The sequence below is a fragment of the Pholcus phalangioides genome, unplaced genomic scaffold, assembly GCF_987345545.1.
Source record: "Pholcus phalangioides strain wild (caught in Gottingen) unplaced genomic scaffold, Ppha-v1.0 ptg000004l_1, whole genome shotgun sequence".
NCBI lineage: Eukaryota > Metazoa > Arthropoda > Arachnida > Araneae > Pholcidae > Pholcus > Pholcus phalangioides.
In genome coordinates, this window is record NW_028301597.1 from 51589251 (window position 1) to 51613191 (window position 23941).

Here is a 23941-nt window from a genome sequence, read left to right on the forward strand (position 1 = left end):
CGTACATGGACGGTCGGACCTAACTCAGGCCAATTCTCACAATTGCTGACAATGCCACCAGATGGCGACTTATCCGAGAATGTCACTCTCTAATAGTGGCATCATCCTCGGACATTAACTTATACTGTAATATAGTGAAATCTCGATGTAATGATACTCTGCGGACCAAGAAAAAATATCGTTGGGGGGGGAGGAGGGGGGGGTTATCGTTACATCGAAAAGTAGCATTATCATCAGTTACCGCCAAATTTATGCTGTTGTTGGCATCTATCGCGTTAAAAGCCTTCGTAAAGATTGCGGAGAGTGACATCATCCCTGGATAGCTTATTTTAATCGAGTTACTGAACATCTTTTTCGTGTGAAATCGTTAGCTTCGTTTACTTACCGCTGTGTAATTATTCAATAATGATTATTCGTCTTTTTACAGTTATAACTATTAGCCCTTGAATGCGTAGCTTTGCATATGTGCAAAGGGTTTTTTTAAACGTTCATTACTGTAGCCAGTGTTAAGATAAAAATTCAGATTCACCTTTGCACATCAGATGAGATCATTTTCTTTGCATTTTATGTTTTGAATTTGTCCCAAATTAACGACAGCAACTCTGTTTTTTTTCAGAGCAAGTGTAGCTGTGATTTCACTAATTTGTTGAAACATTTTGTTTCCGCATTTCTTCTTTTTAATCTCAAAATTTGCAACCTGAAATTTTTTCTTACTGCATTTCGAACCACAAAGAAGGTAATTATATATTTATAAAATAATATCACTTCAATACAATTATTTTAAGTGCGATTTTTGAGGCTTTGCATATCTTATTGCCAGAGACTTCAATTTCTGGGTTTACACTCACTGGAATGGCGTAGAATCGCTGCAGATCTGAAGATGTGCTACAAACTAGTCCACCAAATTGTTTATCTACCATCGAGAGAGCCTTTCTTTGAGATCATAGACAGGCGAGTTAACCTACGTAGGCATCGCTTCCAAATAAGTATACCAATGGCTAGAAGGGATTGTTTTTTCCACCGATATAGATGCCGTGTGGCAAGAATATGGAACAGTCTTCCATCAGAACTTGTATGTGCCTCATACGCAAGATTTGCTTCCACTATTGGGGATTTCGACCTGACTCCGTATGCGAAGTGCTTCCCGTACTGACTATTTTTTTTTTCTTCCAGTATAAGTGCATTTCATGCCTTCTGGGGTTATTGTAAATAAATAAAATCTTCACCAAGTCCCTGTATAAGCAGTACAATTGGAAACAGATTTTTTAACTATTTCTCCATCTTGTAATACGTGTCATTAAATTAACAAAAGATTATCAGCTCGAAAAAAACTGAGCATTTAATGGTAAGTTTAAGGTATTTACAAAATTTCGCAAGATTTGTTTTGTATTTGCTCTTATATCTTATATTCCCCTAAAAATAGATTCTCTTATAAAAATGGAAATAGAAATGGATCCTGCAAGTGAGAAAAAATGAATCTATTCAGAAAAAAAATGAAGGATCTGGAAAAGAAAGCCCCAGTGTGTGGTCTCGACGTCGCTTCTCCACAATTTGAATAAGAATACGCAACGGGAAATCGAATCTCTACGGGACGTCACCAAGATCCGGAAACAACAAAAAAAGGAGGAATTCGACAGCTGGGAAATAAAAGAAATCCACTGGACTTTCTGGTCATGAATTCTGTATTTGTGGAAACGGCCTGGAATATGATCAACCAGAATAAGGGGAAAAAGAAGAGAAAAAATTTCCAAGTTGTGTGAGGAAAAATTTTCAAAATTTTCGCAAATGTACGGGGTGTTCCATAAGTAATGCAGCCTAGAAGTATAATTTAAATTTAAAAAATGCTCAAAATATTTTCAAAAATTATCTTGCACCAGTTTTGAGAGTGAAAATACAGTGTGTAACAAACAAAATAAAAAATCTTATTTTTTATACGGTCCCCCCAGTTCTCTACTTTCCAATTAGAAAGTTGTTGCCCTTTCTCTACCGAGGAGGCTAACAAAAAAATCTCATGTGCAATATTCTCTCAGGTATTTGAATTCAAGAAATCGAAGAAAAGTTGGGAAAGAACAGCATAAACTAACGGACAACGCTTTTTTACCTCACTTATATTGTTCTTTCGTAGCTTTTCTCCAATTTTTGAATTTAAATATAAGAGTGAATATTGCAGTTAATAACATGTTTCTTTTAGCTCAGAGGAGGAAGAGCAACAACTTTCAAATTGGGAGTTGGAAATCGGGGGATTGTATAAAAATTTAGAGTATTTTTATTTTCCGACGCAATGTATTTTCACTCTCAAAACTGATACAGGATGATTTGAAACACATTTTGAGCATTTTTTCAAGTTCACATTTGGAGCATTTCTACCACGAACTGTTGATGAAATAAAGGCCACATTAGGGCTTTCGGTTTGACGTTTTAATGCTAAACTGATAAATCAAGATGATCGCAGCTAGTGTTGTTAATATTCGACAACCTATACTAGGGCGTATTTTTGAATTTGAATATTCAAATATTGAAATCGCAAACTTGGATTTTATTTCTACAACAAACTTTTGGTTTCAAACAAGTTATAACATTGAAGAGCTCTAGACTGGACACCCTGTATATTAAATAGAAAGGAATAAAAAACTTATCTGGGGATTTTTAGTTTAAATGCTAGGGGAAAATGACAAATTGAAATATATTTAAAATAATTATTACTTTTATGACGAACACATAATTCTAGGAAGAAATAAATCTATACTGAACGTCCTAATAGATTTTCATTCACAAAACAAATTCACCGCATACATAAAACAAAATATTTTGTGCGCACCGCTATCCTGTTCAAAGTCTAGTGACTTCGCGAAGTGGCCAACAGCTGGTTGGTTGCTCCCCGAATTAGTTAGCGTTTAAGGTCTGGGAAATGTGCGAAGTGAGTAAATATTTCATGGAGACGCTAGGGCTTTGCACTTGGCCAATAACTTATACACAGTATATACAGGGTATGAAATAAATTCGTAATGTTAGAGTGTAGTTTAAAAATCCACAAAAATAGGAGGAATGAGTATATTTGAATGTGTTCGCGAAGTCATTCTCACGGAGTGGAACACCCTACATTTCATGACTGATTTTCATATTCCCACTGATTGCAGCGCTCTCTATCGACAAAATTTGAAGTTTCGTTTTCTTTACCAAAAAAAAAAATACCCCTCCCTTTCCTGAAAATAATTTTTTCGTTATATTATATAACTACATTCAAAAATACACCGATTCCTTCAAGTTTTATTAATTTATGGGACACCCTGTACATATATATATATTATTTGAGGGAGAAAAATATTCACACCGTTGAAATCTATTTTGAACATCTCAGTCAAATGAATTCATTTGGTGATTCACTTTCCTTTAATCAAAAATCAATAATGTTAAAAATGGGAAGAGATATCAGTGTTGGCAGAAGAGTAAATGAGCCTCCAGTTCCCATTTCGTAAAAGACTGCAAATACTTTCTCATGAATCGAAAACTGAAAAACGATTTTAATAATCTTGAACAAATCAATAATTTATTCTTAATTTTCAAACTTGTTACAGAAATTTTCATTTTGCAGTTTTCCCTTGCGCAAAATTATCACTCTAGATCTTGCGCAAAACTAGAGATATCTTATTAACACAGAATTATCTTCTCTCGCTACATCCGGGCAAATGATATCTATTTAAACGCCCACTGGGGAGTTATTGATACTGCAATAATCCCATACATTAGTTTAGCAACGGGAAAAAACTAAAACAGTCTCTAAAAGAAATCAAACAAAAAATGTTTTTTGCCCTCCTACACTCTGAATTTTCCCGTTTTTTTAAATTCCCGTTAATCCCGTACAGCTTGTGTTTGAGGGAAGGAAGGTGGGGGGTGGGGGGGAATGATCTATTGTATAAGCTGGATAATCTCTGCAGTTTAACTGCAGGTGGAGTGCATGACCAGTCACAAAGTCTCTCTCTCTCCCTCCTTCTACTAATACGGGATTTACATTTGCATATATGCTCTCTCCTAATACTTGAAAGCACTGCAATCGAAAATCACTTTCCCGCTGATATTGTCATTTCTATTGACGACGAATAAAGAGGGCGATTTCCGCAGATATGGACACACACATCGCTTATTTCCATTCATCGACATGAAATTGTCTTTCTTGAAAAAAAGCTGTGGTGTCAGTGCTCTTTTACGAGAACGAAAAAATGTAGAATTCAAATAATATATAATGTATTCGGCTAATATATAAAATATCTTGTATTTGGTTTTTGTACTTTGATACATGCTTTGCAATACATCGATAATGCATTGGAAATTAGATTTTCCAGTATAAGATATATGCAGGGTGGACGAGAAGTCCTGGACACAATTTGAAAATTAATAATAAATCAACCCCTTGACGTAAAAAGATGTGGTTTGCTCTAAAATCCTAAAATCATGGTGGTTTTTTTTAAAAATTAAAAAAAAATCTAATTTAACTAACAGGTGGCGCTGTAAAACGTAAAACTTGACATACACGTACAGTGCATAGATAATGTTTATGACAATTTTCGTTTCATGAAACTGCCATATTTCAGTACATGAGTACCCTTTCGTCGTTTAGATGTAGCTCGAGCTAAAAATGCCACTCATGTTGAAATACCATAGCTCGAGGAGCGCAATTTGCCATAAACGTTAATTATGCACCGTTTCTGTTGCATTTATGTGTTATGTCGAGTTTTTCGTTTTACGGTGCCGTATGTGAGGAAAATTCGAACTTTTTAATTTATCAGAAAAACTTTGGGCCATGATAAGTATTTTACGGCAAATTATGCCTTTTTATGTCAATTTGAAAATTTGTTTCTTAATTCATTTTTAAAATGTGTCCAGGACTTCTCGTCCACCCTGTATTTTAACTACAAGCTTTCAAAGTATTACTTTTGATATAGATGCGTCCTGCAAATTGATATACCAGTTTGACAAGTCTGATGAAAATATAGAAAACTATTAAAATATAGAGTATATAGAATTTAAATCGCAATAACTTCTTGACAACATGTGCGAAAACAAAATGTTCGTTCGATACCTCATTACAAAGAGAAAGAATTCAATACCATCTAATTCGAAGACAAGACTCTGACCTCGGTGTAACGTAAACGGATGGCATAACAGTTCCGGAAACATGAGGAATTTGTAACATGGCTAAAATTTGTATAGTTTGGGACCCCGGCGTACTATCGCGTTATGTAAAGTGCCGATCGGTTTGTCTTAGCTGTTCTATGTAGAAGTACGTAGTGAAAAAGGAAATAATGAACTTTTATAAAAAATTTATGGGGTGACAAATTCTCTCATCCAAACGCATTTAAGAGGTCAGGAAGAAGTTCCCAAAAAGTCACTAATGCTGAGCGTCAAATGCTTTATCCCAAGTGTGTCACAAGGTAAGTGTCAACTCTGAACGTCATTTTATATTCAATCAAAGATGACAGCTAACCGAACTAACACATGTAAACAGGCAGGAATTCGGTTGAAATCTAGTAAAAAAGAGAAATCTTGAAATAAGGCAGAGTAAGGATAACATATGATTCATTGACTGATATGATCACTAAAAAAACACAAAAATAGGCAAATGCACCGAAAGATACGAAATTCGTATGCATTTCGACACACTATGGGTACCGTCTTCAGGGACTAAATATACAATAACTATCTTCATGCTGACCGAGGATCTCACTCAGGCCGGATACCAAATCTTAACTTCCGGTTGCTGAGCGAAAAAAAGGGCGTTTGCTTAAGTCAGACGTCTGGTCAGAATGACTTGAGCAGGTGTCTTTTCCGCTCTGCGTCCGGGAGTTACGATTTATTATCCAACCCAAGTGGGCTCTTCGATCAGCGTGGATATTGTATTTATTCCCTGAAGACGGCACCCATAGTGTATCGAAATGCATTAGATATTTCGTATTGTTCGATGTATTTGCTTTCTTTGTTGTTTCTCCATTCGTGAAAGGCATGTAAAGTTGCTATTTGTCACTGAAAAATCGTCAATGGCGGGAAATGAAGTTCTACCGCAAATCGCTGTTTATTAAAATATAATTCACGAAAAAATTCTTTAGTTTCATAAATATGTGAGATATATATTTGTATGATCATAATTGATTATGATAACAACAGTCATAATGATCCATAGTATAATTTATAAGTTATGAAAGTTATTAATCCTTCATTTCATTAAAGAATAAAAATTCTAGTTTAAAGGACTTCCAGTCAACCATGTATCAGTTCGGATCTATAGCCGATACAATCTATGGCCATAAAAAGCGTATGTTTAATGTGACGTCGACTGTATGCTGCAGCGTTAAAAAACTTATCACTGGAATTAGTCTTTTTTATCAACATTTTTTTTAATTCAAGAAATATAATTCTTAGAAGCTGCATGTCACTTTTCTATGCAGAGATAAACATGTAATTGGACATATTTTTCCCCATACAAACAGCCTTTCTCTAAGTTATACATGTTATAGTTTGTCATAAGAATAGTCAGCAATAGCGGTAGAAGATTCTCACCCTGACAAAGGATTACAACCACATTTCTATGCAAAAAAAGCAGCTTACAAGTATCTTTAGCCAACCCTAAAGTGCGAAATTCGTCCCCTCGCCCAAACACTCGCTCACTCCCACAAAGAAAAGTTCGACGGCAAAAAACTGACACCTTACTAACAATGCATCAGCAGGGGAGATGGGAGGCATTAAATTAAGGGAGCAAAAAGCGAGAAAAAATGAGGAGAGAGCGCTTCTCTCTGTGAAAAGTGTACAGCAGCACCTTATGGTTCGAAGGGCACCTACAATGCGCCCGCCCAGCTTTCCATCATCACCGCAACAAGGGCTCGAAACTCACTGGGGGGGATCTGGTGGACGTCACGTGCGAGTCGCGATTATTGTCGGCGAAGTCACGTGTCCACCACCCAACCAACCTCCCGATCACTAATCTCCGAACCAAATTAATTCGATGCGAATCCGTGACACCACGTGCACGATCCAACATTCTTGCCTTGAAAAAAAAGTCGAACGCAAAATACAACAAAAAACTGGGAGAAGTAAGGCAGGAAAGGCCCCCCCCCCCCCCGAGTAGTGAGTGATCCCGGGATCGACCACCGCTGGTGGCCGCCGCATATCAAAGATACTTCCTCCGATAAAGAGACTCGCACACTTTCATGAAAGCATCGAGAGCATATGAACTTGCCCAATACATAAAGATAACGTTGGCGACAGGACACATATTCCAGCAATATCTGATCCGAGTCCTATTGAGAATTTTCGAATCGCCACAAAACCGCGGCGCGTGTTGTAGGTTTTTTGCCCCCTTTCAACTAAAAATGATAAATTTGTGCAATAATAAATTTAAATACATCGGGCTATCAATAACGAAGTTAACGTCGAAATTTTCAAGTTCTTTTTATATATAGTGAGTCATGATTGAAAATTTTTGAAAACGAATCTGTGGTATGCTAATATTGGATAATTTAATTTTACATAACAACGTGATTTTGACGATAAAAACGATTTTTCACTCCAAAAATGAAAAAAAATCACACGCTTTTGTCAAAGAAAATTTTTTTACAGTCAAATCCCGTTATAACGAACTCCAAGAGACCGTAGAAATCACTTCGTTATAACGAAATTTCGTTATAAAGAAATTTCAGGTTATTTAAAAATGCCCCTATGTAAACTTATCCGGAGGATTAGAAAAGTGTTCGTTAAAACGAGAATTCCACTATAATGGTATTCGTAAAAACGGGATTCGACTGTATTTCATAATTTTTATCTATTCTTATAATTCAGAAAAAATTTGCTCTTGTTAGTGTTGCATATTAATTTAATATTTTTCGTTTTGTTTTAATCTAACATTACGCACTTTGTTTTGTTTGTGTTGTTATGTATATATCGTCTTTTTTAATGTTCAATATACACAATACAATATACCTATATATATATTATCCGCATATTTCATCATATTTCCTGGATAAAAATACGGGAAATTGCCAATTATTGCGAAACATTGTTAAAAGTAAGTAAAAAGAGTAATTTTAATAAGGCTGAGTAAGGATTCCTTGACTGATATGATCACTAAAGAAAAAACCAAAAAAAAAAACAAATGCACTGAAAAATAGGAAATTCCTATGCATTTCGACGCACTATGAGTGCCGTCTTCAGAGACTAAATATACAACAACTATCCTCGTGCTTACCGAGGATCTCACTTAGGCTGGATACCAAATCTTAACTCCCGGTCGCTGAATGAAAAAAAAGGCGTTTGCTTAAGTCAGACGTCGTGGTCAGAATGACTTAAGTAAGTGTCTTTTCCGCTCTGCGTCCGGGAGTTACGATTTGGTATCCAACCCAAGTGGTCTCTTCGATCAGCGTGGATATTGTATTTATTCTCCGAAGACGGTACCCATAGTGTATCGAAATGCATTAGATATTTCGCATTTTTCAATGTATTGGCTTTCTTTGTTGTTTCTCCATTCGTGAAAGGCAAGTAAAGCTGCTATTTGCCACTGAAAAATCGTCAATGGCGGGAAATGAAGTGCTACCGCAAATCACAGTGCATTAAAATGTAATTCACGTAAAAATTCTTTAGTTTCATAAATATGCGAGATAAATATTTGTATGATCATAACTGATTATGATAACAATAGTTATAATGATCCATAGTATAATTTATAAGTTATTTAAAACACGAGGAAAAACGGGACATTTTAATGAAAAAAATTCGGGACAATCAACACCAAGGGTAAAGAATGGTCATGTCATGCGGTCACCCTATATGTGCCTGTTTCTACCGCACGGACCGAAAAGGTAGTGTATATCTGCTATAGATGGTGAATACCGGTTTCTTCAAACTTTATATCAATTTTTCTTTCTACTTGAAACGAATAAAGTTGATTTGATTTGATTATAAAAATAATCTTTCGTCAAAATAATCCTGAAAAAATCAGCATTATATATATATATATATATATATATCAGCATATTATATATATATATATATATATCAGCATATTATATATATATATATATATCAGCATATTATATATATATATATATATATATATATATATATATATATATGCCAGAGAATACCCATTTTACAGGGTAGTACATTTCTATTTTTTTTCTTCTTCGTATACGAAAAGAAATGAACTCATTATAATCAAATCGATAGTCTGTAATGTTACAAGTAAGATATTCGACAACATAAAAGAATACGCGGAATATAATGCAAAATACCAAAATATTCTTATATGGTACATTATATCACAGTAAACAACTGTATGTAAAGAAAGTCATATCGGTGCGCGGCTGAACAGATGTCGCAGCTCTTGCACATTTCACAAGCTGTGTAAAAAAAAATCAGAGAAATGTTGTAACAGTGTTCCGCTTACAGCTTCGACTCTTTATACCGATATGGAGACCGTAATCGATGGAAAGGAGCCTATCCATAAACTATCAAATAACGATCAATTCTATGCTTTCTCTCTCTCTCTCTCTCTCTAAAGTTCCTCCTGCCCTTACACTTGGCTTTAAAAAAAAAACTACAAGGCGAGACTTGATAGGCCAATCTATAACAAACCTCTCACCTTCTATCCCCCTGTTCCAAGAAATTTCTTGATTTTTCTTTTCTGTTTTTTTGTTTGGTCGCCATCTTGAAGTAGGACTTGCGATCAATCTCCCTCCATTACCTCTTCTCCACCAACGCTGAAGGGTAGGAGGAAGCACATCATATGTTGGAAGCAAATGCAAATGGAATGAAATCGATTTGACGAAAATACGAAGAGGATCAGCAGCGACGTCGTCTATCAAATACAGCTTTGAATCCCGTATAAAAGTAGATTAGATAGACAGAAAGAAGAAAGTCTCTCTCTTTGACTTTGAAGAGTCGAATTATTAGACGGGGAATCTGTGAAAAATGAAGACGAGGGAGGATAAGATAGAAAGGGAAGCACATCATCGACGAAGGATAAGATAATGCTCTGACAGCACCCCATACTTTATTCATGAGATAAGCCGTTGCCCCCACCCCTTCTTTTTATGGGGAAAAAATGCTATCAAATACATTTAAGAAGTCTACAGAACTTGAAATTTCTGTTTTCTTTTTTTTTTTAAATATCATTTGCATTACATTATTAAATTACTTTGATAATTCTGCCACCAGAGAGTGCTCAGAAAATGTCCAACGTGCTGCTTCATTATTTAGATATTTTTACTCTCTCTATGTTCGCTTTATATCTGGATAGTGTGCGATAACTCATATTTTTACCCTAAAATGCATTTTTTTTTCGAGCTGTTAATTTTTTTCATAGTTAATGACACATATAGAAAGCCGAAAAATCCTTTAAAAACTGTATTTAAAATTGTACTGCTTATACAGAGTCTCGAAAATGGTATATAAAACAAATGTAGTGATGCGTAATATTATTTTCCAAGTGACTAGAAAAAACTTCGTGATAAAAACTTGAATTGCAAACTTTAAGGTAAAAAAGAAAATAAATGCAAACAAAACATTTTAACAAATGAGCTAAATCATTGCCACGCATGCTATGCAACAAACAAAGAATAGTTGTCGTTAATTGCGACATCTACTAGCAAAGTCAAAATATAAAATGGAAAGAATATGACCTCACCCTTGTGACCCTTGTACAAAGGGGCAATTTAAACATTTTTCCTTCAAAATAGCTGCAGTAATGAATGTTTAAAGGACCTTGGAATGTTTAAAGCGTTGCATATGTGTGTAAGGTAAGGTAGTGTTTTTTGACTAGAACTTACCAAAGAACTTGGTCGAACATGAAGGAAAACCAAGAAATGCACGAACTATCACTATGACATAGCCGCTCGCTGTTTCCATTCCGATTCCTGCTTTCTTTTGAAACATATCACTCGGAAAACTATCTAAAACTAATCCCTTGTCTATCTAAGCCTATCTAAAACTAATCCTCTTCTCACGGACCGTCGGAGTCGATGGACTACCTTTCGGAAGCCACTATAATAAGACGATATTTGTCTATTTTCAAATTATGAAACGTAACTGCTTGCTGTCCCTCTTATCCTTGAAAATAACCATAAGCATAAGTACATCGGAAACCCATTGATCGTTACGTGGCGCATCATAATATAAATGTGTTACAAATCTAACACATTCATGCCACGTAATTGTAACATTGCCTATTAACACAGAGTAAGTAATGAAGTGATTTTTCTACTTACTTTTATTTTTATTTTAACTTATGAAAATAAAGTGATTTTTATCGGCAACCTGTTGATAATTTCTTTTTGTGCCTCATCGAACAATTAATTGCCGCATTTTTTATCAATTTTCCCCCCTTGCGAGTTCACAAATCATTTTAAGATATAATAATTTGTTTTTTAATTCAAGCTGTATACTAAAGATGAATTTTCAATTCTGTCCCCCTTACGTTTCAACGATTGGGAAATTTTATTTAAAGTGAAGCAAATCATTGATCTTCACTCTCACCAAGTACATAGTTTCACGTCATTATCAACATTTTATAGAAGAGTAGATACACTTTAACTAATAATACTCAGAAAAACACCAACGAATAAGGCAAAATATAAGAAAAATACAAAACTCCTAATGCATTTCGACACGCTGTAGTTGTCGTCTTCAGATGATAAAAAATATCACGTTGACCGAGGATTCCATTTGGATTGGGTGTCAAATATAAACTTTCGGTTGTTCAGTGGGAAAAAAAAAGATATAAGCCTGTCCAAGTCAAACGTCGTGAACAGAATGAAGGTGAGCGCCTGCGTGTAGGTCTTCCGCAACGCCCTGATTTGGTTGCTTGCGAAATGGAGCTATCCGATTTCTAGTTAAAAACCCGATTAAATGAGCACGCTTGCTGTGTTACAAATCAAGAATGCGAAAAATCGACCATCACCACTCACTGCTGGCAAGAGGGCCATAGATTCAAATTTCAAGAAGCGAGAATTTGTTTCCTCGTGTGAATTTCTTGTTTGTGCCTCTTGCAATACGTATGACGCTTGTTTACTTCAAGAAACGTATAAAAGGTATGCACATCCCAGGAAATGCGTAGGAAGCTTAAGTACCTCATTGTCCGTAACACGTTTTGTACTTTTTATATCACTTTAATTGTTTTTCCGCAAGTGATGGTTATTTTTGAATGTGACTTGTAAGCTTTTTTTAATGACCCCAAGAGGTGCGCATACGACAAGGTTAGGAACCACTTCTATAGAAGATTATTACAGTAAATCTGCGTATCAGAATCTCTCATATCCAGAACAGGCAAAAGGAACTTTTACATGTCCATATACAAACATGAGTGCAGGCTGAGAGAGCGTACGCGATGTCGGGATAACTTACAAAACAGTATATATAAGTTATTTTTTCACTAATTTTTTTATCAGATAAATATAAAATTTATATTATACACATGATGCAAAATTTGGTGGTTGTTGTTTTTGTTTTTCTTCTTCTTCTGTGTGTCTATATATTGCGTACAGTTTTGAAAATATCAAGTTCAACGTTGGTGGCGTTAAGTGTATTGGTGCGAGAGGTATTAACACACACACAAACGGTTGAATCTTAATTTTTTTTCTATAGGCACATCAAAATTTTTGAAAAGTTAATTTCAAAATATAATTGATGGCAATTTATATTCAGTTCTATCAATAGTTAGCAAAAAAGTCATTTCTTTCATCAATTCAATTGAATGGGGAAAATTTTCATTCTGGGGGAATGCGGTGTTATGTGCAATCGCGTGCGATTGCGCATAACGAACGTTGCTTCTATATCATCACATACACAAGTGTCTCATAAAAATGATTCTAATCACCAAATTTAATGTTTTAAAGCGGGTAATTGGAACAGAGATAAAATATTCATTGCTTGACGGAAAAATACATGCGTATCTCCTAATTTGTTGTCGCCTAGGAATCAACACAGAAATACAATTGTAGCGACCTGTCACAGAAATAGAATACGGTTACGGGAAACAAAAATAATAAAATAAATAAATAAATAGAATATATTTGAAAGGTTTCTTCTCTAGAAACTGAACACCGATGGGGGTAAAGCCTCAGATATGCGCTATTTCGCCAGATTCCTTGGATCGCCAGAGTTCTTTTCGCACCAATATATTGTTTTCTCTATCGTTCGCAACCCTATCCTCACCATTCACTAGTTTTCACCCAAATACTCCTTTATATATATAAATAGATTGATTCGCTTCCCCCCCCCACCTCCAGCCATTAGAGGGGTTTCACTTTCCCCTTCGAAGCATAGTATTGCTCAGTCTTGTTGCTCGGATCACGATGATCGCTCATCCTGCAAACATCCCGTTAAATAACGCGAAACGAGAGCCCCGTAATACTGAAAAAAAATGGAGGGGGGGTTTTCATTGGTTGCCCGTGCGTTTATTTGTTCACCCCCCGTCGCATCGTCGTTCATCCATTCAACCGCTAAATACGGGAACGAGAATGAAAGGTTCGGTTCTTTGTCAAATGTTTTAATTTGTCGTTTTCGTGATACTTATCAAAAAGACATCGGAAAAGCCCATTTACATGGAATATTCGCTAATTTGGTTATTCAATGTAATTCGCGTGACTGTTAGAGTATCAACCCAATTTGTCCTGTTTGACGGTATAAAATGTTTTATACCTTGAAAAAATAGGTCTGGAAAGTAGGGTGCACGTAAAATACGCAGACAAAGACGGTAACTACATTATTGGCATTCAAGGACAGCGGTATCTCGGCTAACGTAGATAATTCATTATGGAAATTCCGAAAGTGGTCTCTCACAGGTTTCCATACAAATCATTTAATTCGTTTCGGGCTGTGCCTAAAATGTGACGATAAGTTTTGTAAAATACCAAAAAGCACTGGTAAAAAAGAAAAAATTGACTGAAGACTAAAAAAACTAATATGACAGCTTCATTAATTGGATAAATGAGAATTTACAGGTTAGTTGAGAAACTGAAGGTCTATATATATTTTACAATACGCACACAACCCAGTCGGGTTCGTAGGTGTCCGGATATATGTGATGGGCTCAGCCCCAGGGCCGTCATTTCAACTTCTTCTGGGGGGGGGGGGGGGCAAAGAACATGTACTCAATGTATGCATATATATTTGCATATATATACACCATTTTTAGTGTATTTTCAAAAGTCGGGGCGGGGGGCAACGGCCTCCTAACCCCCCCCCCTCCCCCAAATGACGGGCCTGGGCTCAGTTCATTTCTGTCCCGATACATGCATATGAAAAATATAAGCTTCTATAATGTCCAGAAAGGTCGGTTTGTTGCCAAGAGTTGCATTGAAAGCACGAGTGCACTGAAAATAGGCAATTCTAGGCTTTTTTAGATACTTTTTCTCGCTTCGATTTTTCATTTTTCATGAAATGGTTCGAAAACCTTCTTAAATAAAAGTGGAGGTACAACTGCGAAGAGCTTCCGAGGTGGACGTAAACAAATCGGGATCGAGTGATAGATGATGAAATTCAGCTCACAGCACGGCTATGTTATATTAGCATGTGCATCCATGTCAACTAAAATGTTCATTAGCCGAGATTTAAATATCCATAAAAATATCGGAGAAAAAAATCTTCGTTAGCCGGAAAATTCGTAAGTCGAGGCCAGGCTTTCGTTAGCTGAGGTATCTCTGTAATTCTATCAGTTATATCTTCATGTGAGAGGAGTAAAAAATTTCCATATGCTAAAACAAATGTCCTAATTGATTTTAGATGCTTAATTTCTAATGTAGCAAAGATTATAAAATTATAACTTTAAGCTCACGACTGTGGGGAAAATTGTCGTTATAAGTGAATTTAGATCTTGTTTTTTGTTTGGGTTTATCAGGCAATAAATTGCAGAACATTTTTTATTTATTTGCATTATAAACGTCTTTTCAGATCTTATGATGCTAACATTGGTGATTGAATAGGATGAGAATTTTTGGTATTTTCTTGGGTCACGATAGCTGATTCGCCAAAACTCTTGTATAGAAAAAAATGTCTTTCCTATTTTCCAAAAATGTTTTCAGTCTCACCGTCAAACGATTGAAATTCGCAATTTTCATCTCCTCGCTCATTTTTGCGGCCAATTAAAATCTTACCACTAATCGTAAGACTTTTAAAACGATGAAATACCATAAATTTCTATTTTGATTTCAGGAACCAGTCTAAACTATAAGTTTTGGTAAAATTAGCCCTGACAACGAAAGATGACCCTGGTCTGTCAGTCACTGTAAGCAGGCTGACCTTAACAAGATACATAAAACAAAAACTCATAGCATTTTCACTTAATTACACTATAATGCCATACATTATAGTGTAATTTTCACTGCATGTACCAATTCGTTATAAATTCTCAGAAAACTTTTAACGAGATGCATTTACGGTCAACTAGATGTATTACAAGTCCTTGAAAGAAACAAAAGCCAAAACCGTATAAAGCCGAAGCACGAGCATCTCCTGTACCGTTCCATTTGTAAATTTGGTAAAGCTATGGATGTAAGAAAAGATAAGGTCAATTTTTCTTTTCCTATCTATCTACAGTTTCAAGTAGTCCAGAAGCATGTTTACAAAGAGCATGTGTGTTTATCGTGGTAGTAGTCCACATCCCTAGTGTCACTCTTGGAAGAGAGAAAAAAACCTGACTTTCTTAAGAATACCTCGTGATAGCGAGATTCTCTTTATAGGATGTGCTCTTCATACCGAAATTTTGATGAATCGGTCAGTGACAAATTTTTCAGCAAGGAAAAGGTACATTCGGGGAAAACATTGTTTTGTAGATGAATCTTTGATGCATTCAGCTTCCCTCGGCTATGATTTTTTAGGGCTACTGCAGTAAACAATGCAATATATGGAAAAAATAGGGAGGGTGATCCACGGCCCGTCAGCCTTCTATACGTAGGAGCTGTTGATATTTGTATCAGTTCGATACGCTCTCGGTTCGAATCAGAATTCACAATTCTACGCACAAAATACTATACAGAAGACATAAAATGCACTCAGAAGTGTGAGAAATATTGTTCATGGGTCGTATATTTGATTTTCATACATTTTGTCATACCACAAAATCTTGTTTAAAGTATATACAATTTGGAATAAAGAAATTGTTCTCAACTCCGTCCGGAAAAGTTTTGCGTATAATTTTTTTTCTCCGAAGTCGTGCACATTTTGACATTACATAAACTATTGGCATTAGACACATACTACGTTGCAGATATCTCAAGACCTGCCACACTTTCAATTATGCACCAAAATTCATAACCTATGCCGTATATAGAGGATGTAAAGTGAGTACCGCAGCTAACTAATAAATGCTGGAATGTGTGTAATTCAGAGACTTACTTGTCGTAGTCAGCCTTGCAGTATAATTTCCGATCTCTGGAATAGCAGGTCTGTGACAAATGACTGTGGCACACACAGCAAGTAAGGCACCCTTCGTGCCAGTAATCATCCATCACTCGCATGATGTACCTGTCCACGATCGGCTGCTGGCAGGCGGCGCACAGCTCTTTTTTCACCTTCCGGATGGCACCCGCTCCTCCTACAAAATACATACAATTTCAGCAATCCAAACATGAATTACACTCTAATTCTTAATCAGTTTCGATCAACTATCATAAAATCATTTACATTTGTTTCATGGAGATTCTGATAAATGACGTCCAGAATTGTCTAATTGACTAGTTTATTAGAGATTACTATGAAAAAAAATGCAATAAATAATAATACACGTGTCTTAATTTCACGTGTTACGTTATTAGTTATTACACGTTATATGTTATATAAGTGTATATGTTACGTGGCGTCTTAATGAAGCCAAGACACCGGAATTCCCAGTCAACCCAAATAGATGAAGGTTTTCAATCATTCTAATTTTTCACTAATTTGTTTACATTCTAGTCGATATTTAATTTCACTTTGATGTTGCCAATTCCACTCGAAACTGAAAAAATAGGGCCTTCAAAACATTTTGTGCCCCGGAGACGCCGAATTCGTTGAGACTGCCCTGGATATACTAGGTATATTTTGCTCTAATTGCCGTACTTTTATGTTATTAAGAAAAATTCTTCAACCTCCTCTAAAAAGCATTTAAAGCAGGGACAATTTTTAACAACTAACCTGTACAACACACGTACCGTATTTTTCTGAATATTAATCTGCGAAAAAAACATCCGAATATATATGTTACTGCCAAAGCTCGAAGTGCGGCCAATTCGCGAAATGGCTGAGACATTTGGCCAAAGTCCGATTTGCGGGAATGGTTTGAGATTCGGTCGGCGAATGAGAAATTTGAGAGAAAAGACAATAATATAGACATATAGTTTTTTCTGTCAAATTTTAAAGAAAAAAATTGTTACCGAATCGTGACTGTGATATGATGGGTTGCCATAGCTAACGTGGCCATAATTATCACGAAAAAATACGCTAACTTGGTGATGACTCCGAATCGTATCTTTTATTATCAGACTTTGGACAAGAATCTCCTGCCACTTTATGAACTGGTCAATATTTCGGGTTTTGTCAGTAACATATATACGGGTAAGAGTGAAGATTTACATCTACAGACGCTCACCGTGTCGTGTCGGACACCGCAAACATTCTTTATCATAAAAATGCCTGTCTGCACCTGCGCAGCCACGATATGATAGATATGAATACGTTGATTGGTTTTATGTTGAGGAATGTTCTCCGCGTCTGAAACGACACGGTGAGTATCTGTAGGCGTGAATCCACCCTAATATAATATATGTATACGTACAGGTGATGTACCACTACGTATTATCGGCAGCTTTTTTATGATGGGTTAATAAAAATTTTAAATTTGTTTAAAGTGCGTTAAAGCAGCAGAAGCTAATCACAAAAATTTACAAAAAATGCAAGATACAAACAGAAGAAAAAAAATACATGCACATTTTCGTAAATAAATAAGAAATGTTCAATTAAATTCGGTTGTAACGGCACCTCGACTATAACGTCAATAATTGGCAATCCAGACTGATTCCCAATTCAGAATGATTTTAACGAACCTCTTGCTTACAACGTCGATAAAAAGCAATTACCTCGGATAAACAAAAAATTTTCCGTCACTATATTTTTCCGATTTCCCAAGAAATTCCCAAGGTTAGAGCTGAGCACATGCAGGAATGTTCGTCTGTTGTTCCATTTACACCTAACGTTAAAACGAAAGATTTATTGCATGTTTGACGTTCCGACTTGCTCATTGACGTGACTGCTATGTGTAACATTTCCGTATTTTGCCTTTCCCGACTATTTTTTATAAAAATATCGAGTTTTTTTTCAACGAAGAGCTCGCTTCAATTTCCAATCTTCCCAACTAGAATCAGGAATAAAAAAAGTTCAAATACTTTATAAATTATGTTTTGATGAACATGACCAGAAATATTCATCTCACATATTTGCCAAATTTTTATTTTTTCCCCCGTGAAATACATTTTAGCAGACGCTGTAGCATTTTTTTTTCACCAAGGGTCATTTATAAAAAATGTTTGGCAACGACCATTTGGCAATATGTTTCGCGAAGATCGGCGATGTCCCGTATTAATTATCCGAATTTCCCGTATTTTTCTCGACCAAATTGGTCATAATAATCATAAATAAAAAAATATTTCGTGAAAAGTATTTGATTGCCTCTGATTATATTTATCGTCAAAAAAAAAAGTCTGGAAAACTTTAGCCTCGGTTGTAACACCTAGGTTGTAACGACAAATCTTTGAGGTCGTTATAACCGAGTTTAACTGTAAATCACATAAATAAATAAAAAATAATATTAATCAATAAAAATTAAATGAATAATATTAACAAATAAAATCAAATTAACAATATAAACATCCTTAAGTGAAGCAAATATTTTTTAAAAATTGGTTTGTACAAAAAAAGTAACTTTTTAAACATTTATAGATGGCGTGTGGATATACAGGCATAATGATCGACATAAAAACAATCAACAGCCTAGAGACTATATACCCCTTCCATTCCTTACGATTTCATTAGTGATGAATGAAACTTTCACATGCAGATTGAATGCAGCTGCGAACTTATACGAAGACCTTTTTTTCCTCAGAGTATGAGGTTTTCATCTGCGGATTATACGCCGCCACGTCTTATACGCAATATAAGAAATACGGTAGCCTGAGAATGCATTTGCAGTAGTCAGTATACTTGAATATTTCTTTTTTTTAATAGTAGCATAACGCATAATGGCTTCAAAGAACCAAAATAAAAATCATAATACGTTTCTAGTACAGATTGTATTTAAGAGCAGGATTTATATTTCAAAACAACAAAAAAGAACCTGACAGAGTGATATAGTCCATTTTTTTCTTGAAAGTAAGCCAGTGTTATTGGAGAATGTGAAGATATGGAAAAAAATTGTCCGGTAAAATTATTTTTGGCGTGAATAAAATCAAATTTCCTCTTCACAAGAAATGCGTATTTCACAAGATTTCGCAACTTAAGAAAATTTTCTTTATACAGTCGATGCAAGTGCCTACAGTGTGTGGGCTCTCGTGATTTAATAACTAATGTGGAAGAGTTCTACTCGAGTACAAAACGGTATTTCATTGAGGTATTGTGGGTAAACTATGCTAGTCCAGCCGATTTTTAATCTCGATAAGAAAAATGCCATGTTAAAAAGCATATTATGAGAACTCTCTGACTTCCCAGTGTTGCTTTTTACGGAAGCTCTCGAATCGCGCGTCCTTTGATGATCGTAGTGTGCTTGGTATAACGGTTTGGTACAGCCTCGGGGTAAATAAATGAAATTGAATCTTGCACCTAAAGTTTCACAACGGTACTACTTTTTTTTTTCAAGTTGTCCCGTATAGACGAGCGGGAACGAATAAAGTACTTCAAACTTGAGTCCTCTTCTGCGGAACGTTTACTTGGCCTTTGTCCTCTTGCCTGTACACTCGAGGTTTGCGTACAGCGTATTCTTCCCCATGTCGCTCGTGCTTATGATGTCGAGGTGTCGTATAAGTAGGTACTACTCGTTCAGAGGGCGGCAGTTTTGGGGGGGGGGGCGTTTCGAGTATCAAATCCAGAATAGGCAGACCCCCCCCCCTTGTGGGATTCACACCTACTATACAGACATATCTTGAATCGTGTCTCATTTTCTATGAAGTGTTTTTCTCAGTTGGGAGTCCGCGTGGGAAACTACGAATTTCTCACAGTCCACTCACACATACACTATTAACGTGCAGTTTCCGTGCACGAGAAAACAATTTCATAAATGCTAATTTTTACAGTTATCCTGCATTCAAATTTTTCAATGAGAAAGTGATTGTGATCAGTACGTGGAACACGAAGGACAATGTCAACAAAAAACACGACATTAACTAGCTGACTGTTATTGGCAGATGATAAGTCATGCACGTTAACATTGCACTCTCGATAATACCAAAAAAACGATGGCCGTATATTTTATTACTGCGAGGTTCTCTGATGTTACGAATGAATTGTTTAATACAAATACAAATACAATACAATTGAAAATCCAAATCATAGTATCCATGCATAGTATTTAGGAGGTTGGGGGGGGGCGTGGTCACACCTTCCAATATGATCAAAATGAATCGCAAACTATGCTTCAGTGGAAATATCCTTGAAAACATTATTTAACCATTGATTTATTTCGAATTTGGTACCCATATTTCCGATTGATTGTAAATATTATTCTATGCCAACACAATGCTTTACATGTCTCTGATATTTATTTTTTTGTAACTATTCAAACTTTAGGGGGGGGGGGAATGCAACGCTAACACCTTGTATACATGATAAAATAGCATGGCATTATAGTGTAATTAAATAGAAATCAATTCAAAATAGAGAAAAATGTTTAGTTCATCAAATGAAGCAAAATATTTGAGATCCATTCATGAATGCATTTTTTTCCTTCTTTTTTTTCAATTTTCAATTCAATTTAATTTCAAATGAAATTGAGTCAAAATGAAATTTAAATATTTTTCCTCATTTAATGGACAGAACAGCATCCTTTATTTTGAATTAATTTTTATTCAATTACATTAGTGTCATGTTATTTTATCATGCAATCAAGGTGTTTAGCAATGCATACTTTTCTTAATGTTTAAAAATTTGGAAATAAATAAGTATCAAAATATACAGGGTGTCCTATTGGTCGTAATTCGGCCTTTATCTCATCAGAAAACGTTTGTCGTAGAAGTATGGTTCTGCTTTAAAAAATGCTCAAGATACGTTCATAAATGACCCTGTACGAGTTTGGAGTGTAAAGACACAGTGTGCCATAAAATAAAAATCTGATTTTTTTATACTGTCCCTCCTGTCCTCAAACTTCCAATTAGAAAGTTGTTGCCTTGTCTCTCTTGAGGGCAAAAAAATGCCATATTTCTAAGGGCAATATTTGCTGAGATATTTAATATCTCAGCAAATATTGCCGTTAGATTAAAATTTTGAATTCAAAAATCGAAGGAAAGTTTGGAAAGCACAGCAAAAATGGGGGAAAAGCATTATCCGTTAGTTTATGCTGTTCTATTCCACCTTTTCTCCCATTTTTGAATTCAAATACCTCAGCGAATATTGCGCTTGGAAACATCGTTTTTTTGGCGTCAGGTGGAACAGGACATCTTCTAATTAGAAGTTATAAGACGGGGGGACCGTATAAAAACTTAATTTTTTTCATTTTGTGACACACTGTACTTTTACTCTCAAAACTGGCGCAAGGTGATTTCTGAACAAATTTTGAGCATTTTTAAATTCACAGAAACATACTTCTACGCTGAACGGTTAATGAGATAAAAGTCGAATTAGGACTTGCAAGACACCTCCCCCCCCCCACCCCTATATAAATAATTTTATTATCATAGTACAGCATATACAATAGAAAATATGTATGCACCAAATTTGAAATAAATCAATGGTTAAGTAGTATTTTTAATGATATTTCTACTGGAGCACAGGCTTTTTCAGGCTTTTCGATCATGTCAAAATATATGAGATCCCCCCTTAACGGCATTATACGCGAATCACTCCGTTTTCCCATAATCGATAGAATGAAAATTTCTAAACCTTCCCAACAATAATAAAGTAAAATATTCGTAATGGAATTATCTGAACCTTCAGTGGCAACATTTTTCATGATATAATTTTCTACTAGCTTTACCCCTAGATGAAGAAACAAAAACGCATAATTGCTTTAGTGAAATAAATCATTGAACTGATAGCAACTGCCATTAATGTGAGAGATAGAAATTCATCAAAATTTCATATTTAATACGCAATTGCTTCATACAATCCATCCCTCACTCGTTCTTCTTAGTCGAATGCTGATATGTCAGTCAAATACAGTGCACGAAACTGAAAAGCTAAAGCTGAGTCCATACCCGCAGGTCTATACGATTCTCAGCTGCGCAAAACTGGTTTTGGAGGGGTGGCTACGCATAGTCGACCGTTAAAACAGCTCGCATGTTGCTAGCTACACCTCAAATCCTGTTTTTCCGCGAGTAGAAGCTGCGTAGCGCTGCGGGTGTGGATACGGCTTAAGGAATCGAGTAACCATGGTCATACTATAGTATAGAGGAACTCATTCTTATTCCATGAAGGGATACACGCTGTACGTATTTATATCCTTCGGGTTATTCTTTATATAAGTATAGTTATTCCTTGCTCTTGCATTAAGTACAGTCGAACTTCAATTTACGATAGAACCAACATTAATGTTCTTTAAATTAAAGAAAGTCATTTTATCGGGGTTGAGATCAGTGCGAATATAATCACAGATATTTTACACACAAAAATTGTTAAATTAAATCGACTAGAAAAATTGTTAAAACAAAGTTCGTTATATTGGGGTCCAACTGTATTGATTTGTTTATCAATTTAAACTCATTTCTTCACATTCGGTCACCATGTATTCACATTTTCACATTTTCTCCCCATGAAATTTTCACATTTTTGGTCGAAGGATTTGGTCGAATAATCATTCTCTAAATCGGTAAGTCCAAAGCACTTTAAATACCACAATAAAGAATTTAATAAAAGTTCATTTTAAAGCATTTGAACCGTAATTTAAATAAATTATTTCGAAATTGAAACCAAATGTTTTGCAAAATTCTGAAAATGATTAAATTGGAAAATGTTTCAAATAAAAACTCAACATACTCTTAGTTGCAAAAAGGGAAACTTCTCCGAGTGGATCGTCCTCCATTTTTCAGAAAACTATCCGTTTGAAGAGATTGCCTTTTGATAAAGTCCCACTGATAAAAAGTGGGAAATTGATCAGAAGAAATTGACCTGTTAGAAAGCGACCTTAATACTGTAGTAGTAATACCAACCTTCTAGGTAGAAACGCGATGGCAAATATTTACCATAGTTAAAAACGAGTGAAAGTTAAATGTTATGGAATCAGTGAAAATTTAACAAATAAAATAATCACCAAAAAATATTTCCATCCACTTAATCAGCGTTATTTTGAGTTAAAAATAATAATAATAATAAATTGAAATTAAATTTCTTCGTGTTCACAAACATTGAAAAAATAAATACATAAATACATAATAAATAATACATAAATAATAAATAATACATGAATAATAAATAATACATAAATAATAAATAATACATAAATAATAAATAATAATAAATAAATAATACATAATAAATTGAAAACATTGAAAGGAAATTACTTATAAATTAAAAAAAAAACTGGAAATTTAAGCAGGAAAAAAATAAAATTAAATATAATAGAGGAAAAAAAATTATCATAAATTTAACAAAGTAGTTACATATTTTAAATTGTACACAAAAATATCTCTACAATTGGCTATTGTATGAAATAATATACTCTACATAACTGGGACTCAAATAAAAAACTGGGTCAAATATAGATTTTGTACTCAAAATTGAATGATAT

At 35.1% G+C, this 23941-nt stretch overlaps 1 protein-coding gene across 1 annotated transcript in view; it reads right to left on the minus strand.

The window, feature by feature from the left end:
- Window positions 1–23941, minus strand: part of LOC149087818 (LIM/homeobox protein LMX-1.2) — a 107174-nt gene that overhangs the window by 62743 nt on the left and 20490 nt on the right. Inside the window, exon 3 of the mRNA XM_089231728.1 lies at window positions 16375–16573. Within this exon, the coding sequence (XP_089087854.1) occupies window positions 16375–16573 (199 nt within the window). The remainder of the gene's footprint in view (window positions 1–16374; window positions 16574–23941) is intronic.